We start from the raw sequence: 11,679 nt of genomic DNA, 5'->3' as shown, positions 1-11,679 counted from the left end.
TTGAGTGAGATCACATTCAATTGTATTTTATATTTTAATTAAAAAACCTATCATGTAAAATTTTTAATTTAAAACCTAATACTAACTTGTAATTTAAGTAAGACTATATATACACTATTATCATATTTATAATATAAGTAAAAAAATATTAAATTCTTCATATTTATGTTTCAATGCTAAATTTTGTCTTTTATCTTTTATGTATGAACATCATTTTAATTTAAAAATATAAAATAAAAATTCTTTAATTTTAAAACATTATACTAACTTCTAGAATATGACTTAGTTAAAATAAAATTCATATTCATTTTTTAATCATTCTACAAGAAGACTTTTTTTAATTCATTATAGATCATAAAAGCTTGGATACATATATTTCTTATATTTTTAATTTAAAACATAGTTATACTTTGAATGAGAACACATCTATATATTATAATATAGTTGTGTTTTGAACCCATCTAATTTTGACTTAAATATTCTATAAACTTTAAGTGTTTTTATTGGTTAAATTGAACCATTAAAATAATTAGCTATCCTTCTTTTCACTCAAACTCAATTTTATAATGTTAGCAAATGAATATAGACACATTAATGTTATCGAATACACTATTATAATTGGATATTTTTTAATGAAAAGTCTTCTCGAAGGAGGGACATGCAACGACAATTATGGAAGACTGTCAGTTTTATATACCGTTTAGAACAGGTGGTGCACTTAAGTGTCTTTCATCGATATAGTTCTATAAATTTGAAGTGTCTTTCATTGATATAGAGAACTATAGGTAAAGCCTAGTCAAATAGCCCTGTAATAGTACAGAGTAGTTGTGTGAGGTTTTGATGATGGATATTGAGATTAAAAGCAGTGTTGAAGCATTGGTTGCTATTTTAGTTGTTTTGTTTGGGATCTTACTGGTTAACCTCTTTAGAGACCTCATATGGAAGCCTTATGGATTTAAAAAAGCTTATACAGACCAAGGAATAAGAGGTCGGCCTTACCGGATACTCATTGGGAGCGGGCCAGAGCAGAGGAAGCTTCTCAGGGAGGCTCATGCACAGCCTATGCAGAATATTTCTCATGATATTGTTCCTATAGTCATGCCACACTACCATACGTGGTGTCAAATATATGGTTCTCTAATTTATTCATTCTCTTTTCCTTAGAGACTTCTTTTACTTTCATATGTTGCTCTGGTAGTTATTGGCCTGCTAAAATCTACAACATATACTTTCTGCTAGTTATTTAGAGTTTTGCAATAGTGTCAAGGTTGACACAGGGATTGCTAAACAGTTTGAAATCGATGTTTGATTGGGTAATTTGTTTGTCTTCAGGAGATACCTTTTTCTACTGGTATGGAATCCGTTCAATCCTCTACATTGCAGAACCAGAACTAATGAAAGAAGTTCTATCAAACAAGTTCGGGCACTATGAGAAGCGGAAACTCAGGCCTCTTATACTGGCTCTGCTCGGTCAGGGACTGGCCAGCATAAAGGGATTGAAGTGGGTTCACCACAGGAGGATTGTAAACCCTGCCTTCAATATTGATAAACTTAAGGTTTGGACTCTTGAAACGTCCTGCAAACACAGTAGCAGTATAATAAGATTTGATAATGGATTGAAGATTTTGGCAATAGAGAATCACCTTATATGTTTAGGATTATTGAACATAGGTATGTTGGTCAGATCTTGCAGGCCACCATGAGAACGTGGTGTCTAATAAGGACGGAGTTAAGAAATCTAAAATTGACTGAAACTGAAAAGACTTGTCAATTGGAGAAAATTTTATACATGGCCATTTGATATCTTATTTTTAAGTGTTTTCCTCTAGCCTGTCAAATTACATTTTATATGCTGTGAATTTGCCCATCTCTACTAACCAAGGATTTGCATTAGCTAGACTGTTTGTTAGAGATTCTCTGAGCGTTGGAGCCTTATATAGTTCAAATGAATGACAGACAATGGTGAAGAGAATGGCTGGTTGCACTTCAACCATGCTCAATAATTGGCAAGAGATGGTGGCTCAGGCAGACTCTCATGGCAAAGAAATTGATGTTCATAAAGAATTTATAGCACTAACAGCAGATATCATATCCCATACTGCGTTCGGTAGCAGTTTCAATGAAGGAAAAGAAGTATTTCAATTGCAGAGAGAATTACAAAAAATGGCTATTGAAGCTGAACATTCTATCTTGATCCCTGGAAGCCAGTAATTACAATATATTTATCTTTGAATTATATAGTTTTGCATGTGACTGCAAGTTCATGTGTACTTCTGCTTATGTCTTCTTTTAACATTCTTTGGGTGCTGCTCTTTTATGGGTCAGTGCCATAATCCTTAGATCTCTTACTTTTGCACAAGGGTCTACCAAGTGGTACACTTAGTCAATAGAGCTTTCGCACAAGTATAATGCTTCTTAGTACTTATAATTAAGGATTGTGGACTGACATTCGGTGGGTTTTTTCAGATATATTCCTACAAGCAAGAACAGGTATGCATGGCAGATTGATAGAAGGATTAGAGAAATCCTAAATTCTATAATTCAAAGAAGGTTGGAGCCCAGAACAACAGTAACCAGTCAGGTTGACTATGGAAATGACCTTCTTGGAATCATGATGGCTGCCAACAAGAAGGAATTGGGTGGCATTCAAAGAAATCTAACGTTAAGTATGGATGAAATTATGGATGAATGCAAACTATTTTTCTTTGCAGGCCATGAGACATCTTCCAATCTGTTAACCTGGACAGTATTCTTGCTTGCAATAAACCTGGATTGGCAGGAAATATTAAGAAAAGAAGTTAACAGTATTTGTGGCACGGGCATACCAGATGCAGACATGCTTAGCAGGATGAAATCAGTATGTATTCCATCACTTTTCTCATTCGATTTGTTGATTATTTCTCATTTAAGGTAGCCTAGTGACTCTTGTCTGTTTTTTGTCTGTTTTTTTTTTCTGGCTGGCAGATGACTATGGTGTTAAATGAATCTCTACGGCTATACCCACCTGCGCATTCGATAACAAGAGAAGCATACAAGGAGATGAAGCTCGGCCCGTTTTCACTTCCAAAAGGTGCACTCTTGAGTTTGTCAATTTTGGGAGTGCATCACAGTGAGAAGTATTGGGGCCCAGATGCAAACATGTTTAAGCCTGAAAGATTTGCAGATGGTCCTTCAAAGGCAGCTACTGACCCGAATGCTTTTTTACCATTTTCAATGGGTCCAAGAACATGTATTGGCCAAAACTTTGCCATGTTGGAGGCCAAGACTGTGTTAGCTATGATTTTGCAGAGATTCTCATTCAGTCTTTCACCTGCATACAAGCATGCTCCCATCGCTATGGTTACCATACAGCCTCAACATGGCATGCAGATCATATTTAAACTTGGAAACGTATCACTAGATGAAAACATGATGATTCCTTCATGTCGTATCACTAGATGCTTATGTAGCAAACCAATAATCCCAGAGACATTTCAAAACCGCGTAGTAATTTCTAGTGGTGCTTTTTTATGTTTATTCATTTTTAGTGGTGCAATTTTTATTTTTTAATTATATATATATATATATATATATATATATATTTTGCGCGGAAAAGTACATTTTCCATTTAAGATGATTGTTATGTGTGACTTTATCTATACATGTGTTTTTTTAAAATAAAAATAATGTTAAAGATAAAAATTGTTTTTCATCAAAAATGTAATAGGGAAACATTATAATATATTTTTCTTTTTAATAGGAATTATCAATTCTATTAAGCTATGTTATTTAAGAAAAACCAATTATATATATTTATAATCATATATAATAATAATGTAAATATATAAAAAAATAATTAAAACAAAAATAATGTTAAATATTAGATAAAAATTGTTTTTCATAAAAAATAAAATAGGAAAACAATGTGATAATTATTTTTTTAAGGAGTTATCAATTTATTTAAGATATGTTATTTAAGAGGAAACAACTATATATATTTATAATCAACATAGTTTGTTAGGTTGCATTGAGAGTGACTTTTATTTTAATTTTTAGTGTGAGTTTGTTAGATTGTTTGTTAAGTTTTTATTTTTTTAATACTTTTTTATTTTATTTTTGAGTTTGTTAGGTTTTTACTTTTATTTGTTTTTATCTGAATACTTATCAACAGAGTTTGTTAGGTTGCATTGAGAGTGACTTTTAGATTGATTCTCAAGGGAATATGCTCAACGCCTATAGAGTGTTAGAGAGTTAGAGAGTTTGTTAGGTTGCATTGACTTTTAATAAATTAAAGAGTTTGCTAGGTTGCATTGACTTTGTTTGCTATGGAACAACTCACACGCATACATTTTCTTGCCCAAGATTGGACCACAAGACCTATGAGGACCAAACCTCCCCACCTAACCATTGGATCACATCCTTGGGACTATATATAAGGAACTTACCGACTTTAAATTGGCACATCAAACCATGATATATGAGATTGCTTGTGGATAAAAACTCATTAGAAAATCATATTAGAGGTTTCGGCCAAGTAACCTATGAAATGGTCGTGCGATGTACGAATTTAAGGTTGGTAAGCTACAAATATGGATGGTTTTTTTGGATGTTTTAATCCTAACCTAACATCATTCATTTGATAACAAATATGAAATGAATTTATTAATGTGTACATGTTTCCATAAAAGAATGTATTAACGTGAAAATGTTTCCATAATGTTGGGTTTTGAATTTATTAGAGATAAATTAATTGATTTGTATGGGGTTTCTTTTTTATCAATATAAATAAGGTGGGGGGAGTCTATTCCGAAGGGCCAAACATATCCCTGATAGGAATTGAGCAGCTCCTTAGGATGATATTGAAAGGTGGAGGGAGTTTATTCCTTAAACTTTATTAGAAGGGTCAAACATAAAATTGTTAATAAGGTTTTTAAATTATTTTATTTTACTTTATATTTTTTTAAATATAGATTTTTAAATAATAAATATTATAAATGTATTCTTATTCAAAATTATAATTTAAAAGTTAAGTTTGAAAAATGATTATGGATATTTACATCATATTTTAAAATTTCACATTAAGATTTTTAAATTAAAAGTTTTGTATTTTATATATTTTTAAATAAAGATATAGACTTAGAAATTAAGGTTGAGAGATAATTATGAATATTTAAATGGCAATCTAGAAGTTAGTATTAAATTGTTTAAATTCAAATTTATATATATTAGTAAAATAATGTGTATAGTTAGAATTTTAAGTTTAAGATTGAAAAATTAATATAGTTGAATATAAATTAATTCCCACTCAAACTATAATTATGTTTTTAAATTAAAAAAAAATAAAAAATACAATTTTAAAATAAAAATATGAGAAATGTTTAGAATTCAAAGATATAGGTCACATAAGCTACAACTATAAATTCTTACTATATTTTAAATTAAAAAAAAAATTATATATTATATTTTTGAATTAAAATATAGAATACATTTGAGATTAAAAATGAATATGAAGGTGACTTTACTCACTAAAAAAAATATGAATATGTTCTTATTCAAGTCATATTACGTTAGTACATGTCTTTAATTTGAGAATTTCTGTTGTGGTATACCTTCTTGGCATTGTGTGGATCATTTTTTTGTGGCTTTGGAGATTTTGGTTTTGTACAGCCAGTTATGCTCTCTCAATTCAGAGTTGTTATTTCCCTTTGTAGGATCATATTAGTGTTTCCCTTCTTTGGATATCCATGGATTCCGATGGATTTCTTGTTTTGCTGAATGCAAGTTTTATTTCTGCCGATTGAGAGTAGATTGTAATCTGAAGTGTAGTTGGATTCAGAAAAATTCAAATTCAATGGTTGGAACCTTGTATATGTAAAAATCTATTTTTTATTATGTGTATTGGTGTAATTAATGTTTTATATTACTAAGTCATAAGTAACTAAATTATAATATTAACTTATTTGAACATAATAAGTGTTAAACGTATATAGATTGTAAAAGAAACATGTAACAAGATTATTAGCCATGGAGATTTATCACTACTTTATCATGGAAATTTCTTACAATATAATGTGCAATATCACATCTTATCGTTACCACATGATATAAAAACCATAAGTGAATTCTTATGACACTTCTTCATCTGAAATTATTTTTAACTTCTAAATTAAATTAAAATGGAAAAAAAAATGTGTATACTATTAAGCTAGCACACCTAAATTTAATTCTACTAATATGTTCATCCCCAATTTCGTCCACATATAAATTTACAACATAGATATAATCAAATTTCATAAAACTAGTTTTGAAAACATTGAGTGTGTTTGAACGCAACTCACAACTTACATAACCATATTGTTTAATAAATAAAATAATAAAAATAAAGAAATTTCAGTGTTAACTTCATAACACTCTTGAACATAGACAATTATTACGCCGTAAGGCATTCCCCTTTGAGAAGAACTCCCTTAGCTGCCACTTTCCATCATTTGTCCCTGTCAATTTTTTTGTTAGACAATTGAAATATTATCTGTCGTTGATGCGAGTTTTGGTTGGTTAAGGTATACCCATAATCCTATACATACAACTTTTGTTGTGGCTTACCTTATTGGCGGTGTGTGGACCCTCTTTTGTGGGTTTGGAGCTTTTTTTAATGTTCAACCATGTATGCTCTTTCTGAATTTAGAGTTGTTATTTCCTTTTCTTGGACCATTTTAATGTTTTCCTTCTCTAGATCTCCATGGATTTTGATGGATTTCTTGTTTTGTTGATTGCAAGTTTTATTTCTACCGATTGAGAGCAGATTATAATATGAGGTGTGGTTGGGATCAGAAAGATCACAATAATACTCAAGTATTAATGTTGAAAGTGCATGGGAACTTGAGGCAGTCAGAACCAATGGCAGAGAAATTCAATTAATTCTTTTAAGAAGGGAACACACAAACTATACTATATTTGCAACGGAGTTTGGTTTTGGTTGAACCCTCATTTTTACCAGCCACATGCCTCTGTTTTGTTCAACTAGGTATGCTCTTTCTTAATTCAGAGTTGTTATTTCCTTTTGTTGGATCATGTTATTGTTTGCCTTCTCTGGATCTCCATAGATTTTGATGGACTTCTTGTTTTGTTGATTACAAGTTTTATTTTTGTTTATTGAGAGCAGATTGTAATCTGAGGTGTGGTTGGGATTAGAAAAATCATAGGAATGCTCAAGTATTAATGTTGAAAGTGCATGGGAACTTGAGGCATCTGGAACTGTATTTGCAATGGAGTTTGGTTTTGGTTGAACCCTCATTTTTACGTGTGACATGCCTCTGTTTTGTCTTAGAATGTAATCTTGAAGGCATCATAGGTATGGATTCTTCCCCTTTTTTCGATTCTTTTTTTTATAACCTTTGTTTCCTTTCGACAACCCTTCTTTTGATTTCAGCGACGTGGTCTCCAATGCAACTGCAAACTCCTGGATGAATGGTTGGCAAGTTTCAAGTGGATTTCATATTTCGGATATGTTGGTTCAAATTCGTGCCATTTCCTGCGATTCTCGATATCAGAGCCATCAACAGGACTTGAAATAACAACAAGCTGTAATAATGACGACAAAATTACATTGAGGAGATTATTAATAATGTAGACGGTTAGAACTTTCGAATATAAACCAATGGTGGAACTAATAACTCCATTATATACACATGAAGAAGCTGACAAACAAATTATCATAACACTTAATTATATTATTTTGTATCAATCATCAAGGAATTCACTTGTTTTAATAGGAAAAATTAGGTTTGCATCTAGGTTCTATCTATAGATTTTTTAAGGTAACAATTTTGTCAAAGGTGCAATTCTGTTTTAGGATTTTAACCATCTTAGAATCCATTAAATTTATAACTATAAGACGGTTATATCACATGAAACTTTAGATGTGACATTTCTGAAGAAATGGATGACAATATATTCCCACCAAACCATGGAACGAAAAGCCAATAATGGAGCAATTTAATTACACTCTCGGCACAAGGAGTAGCTTAAGGAGGTGACTTTATGGGTGTGAGGAGGTGAGTAACAAAGTTTCTGAGTTTGTTTAATTTAACAGTGACAATTATTTCAAAACATCAATACTATAAAGACTCCAAAACTTAATGTTTTTTTAATTAAAATTATATTAAATTTGACTAAGAAATTTATGCAAAAAAGTAACCTCATTGAACAACTACGAACATTGCATTGAAACATAAGTATGCCCTCCTATTCCCACATGCAATGCTACCATCCTCGAGGAGGAGGAGAATGCATTTCATGATTACAAATGCACAACCATGCATGTGCCAGGAGTTCCTCTATCTCTTCCTTTCCTTGTTCTTATTGACGAAAGTCAACTAAAAACTTTAATTTGAAATACATGATGCAATCATTGGTTTCCCTTATTTTGGTGTAAAAAACTAAGACAATGGTGTCTTGGTCATAAGCTATGGCATCAAAATGCGGGCGTGCTTTCTTCTTACCCAGGGGTTCAACATAACATGCATGTTGATCGAGCAACAATGGAGTTTTTGTGAAAAGCAATGGCATCAACATGTAAGCATACTTTCTTCTTGCCTGAGGGTTTGATCAAGGAGCAATGATGCAAAATCACATCAGAGGATGAACGTAGACCAAAACCTTATGCATCGCTCAATCTATGTTGGGGAAATTATGTATTATAATTCTAACATTTAAATTATCAATCTGAGACTCATAAGCTTCGAGACACAAGCGCAAGTAACGCAGGATCAAAGCGTCTAGCCTAAACTAACATCATGAGATACATAATGAAGAAACCTATTTTACTGTAATCCAATCTATCTCATTCAAAACACAAATCACTATTCTATTTTAAATCTATGTTCAATTCAAAACTCCAATTACTATTCTACTTTAACCATGACCTAAGACATACTTTATCACAACTTAGGCACTCTGATTCAGTACTTAAAACAACTTGAATTGAAATATACAGCTCAAAACAAATCACTTTATTATCTACTCTCGCTTTGAATGATAGGAAGCTCAAATCAATGATAAGAGCTTCTTAAATACAAAATCAATTGAAACTAATTTAAAAGGAATCAAACTTATACTAACTTTCAATCACTTCAAATGATGTCAAGCTAAGGCAATAAACAATTCAAATAAAATTGTAACTAATATAATTCCCGGGATCACACAAGTCAATAAGCACTTCAACTAATTTATTGATCTTATCTAGCTCACACCTTCAATTCTGGATAGGCTTCAAAAGAGATTAAATGACAGTTTCAAATTAATATTTTTACGCTACCTAAATTAACACACTCAGATTTAAAGATCAAAGATTAAAGTTTATTTCTAATTTAAAATTGTTGAAAATAAACTCAGAAACTCATTCCTACGGAAAAGCATTCACTTACAATTTTCAATCCAATCTCATTACGATTATACTAAACTTGAGAATTAAGCTGCAATCTTAATCAGTAACCAATATTTAGGTGCTAACATAGTGGCGACCATACTAGGGAACGAAACTGAAATCAAATCCCCTTGTTTCTTAATAATTCTAAGCTTCCAGATGATGAGCTTAGGATTGGATAGGATGAGTAAGTTGGTTGTGTCCTGTGATTTTTCTCAATAGTACGCTGGCTTCGAGACGATATACCAGAGCCAATCCAGACCCGGATCCTCCTCATATCTACGAAAATCTCAATTTGATTCCTAGACTCCTACGTCAAGAAAGCACCATAACTCCCATGTTCAAGTCTCTTTCAAGTCCTGATATTTTTGAGTATCTTGAGGAGCTTGAGTTTGACGAACGGTTTGAAATATCATTATTTGAGTCTAAGTCTGAAAGGGCTGTTGATTATACTGTCCCCAATCCTCAATTTCTTGTAGACCTCGAAACGGAAAGAGCTAATCAGTTAATTGATAATTATATTGCGACACAGCCTCAAACTCCAATTGCTAGCCCCTTACAAACTGTGCAAACTCCTCCAACACCTCCAAGGCCAAACCCAACAAGAATGATGGCTACCCGTTTTGCACCCCTGGTTCTGCCTCAAATTCTAGATGATATGCCCACAAATTATCAAAGCAAAATCCCATTTTTTTAATGGCACTCCTAACAACATTACTGCTTAGCAACATGTGGACAAAATGGCAGACTTCTATGAACTTCATGAGATCGATGTGGAGAATGTGGCAATGAGACTCTTTGTACAAACATTTGTAGGTGAAGTGAGGAAATGGTTCAGAGGTTTGTCGGCGGCAAGTATCACTACCTTGGTCGAACTACAAAGACAATTTTTAAACCGATGGGAAGTGAAAAAGAATCCTCTTCAAATTCTTGCTGAATATGAGCAAATCAAACGAAACACCGGTGAGTCGGTCCAAGACTATTGTGTTAGATTCAATTTAGTTTATAATGAAATTCCAGATCGTCTAAAGCCACCTGTGGCACTAGCTATGATGAAATTTCCGGATGGTTTTGATGCTGATATGGCCTACCAATTAAGAGAGAGAGAGAACCGGCCACAATGGAAGACATGTAGAAAATCGTGGTCAGCGTTGAAGCAAATCTGCTGTCCAAAAGAGCTAGAGCGAAAGCAGAAAAGAAAGTCACTGTTAAGGAGGAGTCTTCTTCAATGGATCAATTACTCAAAAAGGTAGAGCAGATGCTTGAAAGGGTGAAACTCGACAAGCCTGAGCCACAAGTTAGGAAGCCTGAGCCAGCAGAAGCCACAATATAGAATAGGACAGAGAGATCAGCGAACCCAAGAGCAGGCAACACAACAGTCAGTACAGACACCTTTGCAGCAGAATTTTGTGCATGGACCGGAGTCAGATGAGGACGGGAATGTAATAGGTGAAGAAAACCACCTCTTTACTCCAGATGAGCTGCCTACTTACATTACTGAAGAAGAAGAGTGTGCAGTGAGTTCAACTGCGTACAAAGATGCAGATTTCATCCTAGCTAGTGACACTGTTTTACAAGAAGAATCAGAGGAATATCAAAGGGGGTATATGAATGCTCTGTCCACACAGCAGTAACGATATTCACTTAGAAACAGAGATGTGCCGGCCAAGCCAATTCAGAAAAAGAAGGAGGTTGAAGCAGCAAAGAATGATTCATCAGCTACACAAAGAAAAGGAAAGGAGGCGGTTGGTCCGGAGAGAAGCCAATCGAAATCAGCAGAACAATCACAGCAACAAGTTGCATCAAAAGAAAAAGAAAAGAAAGAAATCCCAGTCAAAGAGGTAGAAAAGACTCCCGCCTTTAGCTTAGAGATTGAGATTTCTAAGTTAAAGGTATCCATCCCATTGACTGAAATAATGAAGAACAACAATTATAGAGCACATATATCTAAGATGTTGAATTTGGACCCAATGTCCAACATGGTAAATGTAGAAGATGATCAACCTGAAATGATTTTTGGGCCAACATCGAATGGTGAGTCTCCTGATAGCGATGTTCCACCCTTTTATATCAGTTTAAGATTGCATGATTTTGTGTTACATAATGCCATGTTCGATTCCGGAGCCTCTCAAAATCTTGTGCCCAAGGCTATCATGAATAATCTTAGTCTGGACATCACCCGATAGTACCACGATCTCTATTCATTTGATTCCAGCTAAGTAAGATGTATAGGACTCATCAAAGACTTGGTTGTGAGTTTGGATCAGCTTCCCATG

At 33.1% G+C, this 11,679-nt stretch overlaps 1 protein-coding gene across 1 annotated transcript in view; it reads left to right on the top strand.

Moving 5' to 3' along the window:
- The first annotated feature begins 814 nt into the window (after nucleotides 1-814).
- Nucleotides 815-11,679, top strand: part of LOC149246283 (cytochrome P450 709B1-like) — a 31,325-nt gene continuing 20,460 nt past the window's right edge. Inside the window, exons 1-5 of the mRNA XM_089440381.1 lie at nucleotides 815-1,132; nucleotides 1,333-1,556; nucleotides 1,957-2,207; nucleotides 2,467-2,857; nucleotides 2,965-3,427. Of these exons, the coding sequence (XP_089296507.1) occupies nucleotides 841-1,132; nucleotides 1,333-1,556; nucleotides 1,957-2,207; nucleotides 2,467-2,857; nucleotides 2,965-3,427 (1,621 nt within the window). The 5' untranslated portion in view covers nucleotides 815-840. The remainder of the gene's footprint in view (nucleotides 1,133-1,332; nucleotides 1,557-1,956; nucleotides 2,208-2,466; nucleotides 2,858-2,964; nucleotides 3,428-11,679) is intronic.

This window comes from Pinus tabuliformis, chromosome 7, assembly GCF_031772625.1.
Source record: "Pinus tabuliformis cultivar Carrire ecotype Pingquan chromosome 7, CPIR1, whole genome shotgun sequence".
Classification (NCBI taxonomy): Eukaryota; Viridiplantae; Streptophyta; class Pinopsida; order Pinales; family Pinaceae; genus Pinus; species Pinus tabuliformis.
Note: the sequence above shows the minus strand (reverse complement) of the source record. Positions and strands in the feature narration are given on the sequence as shown.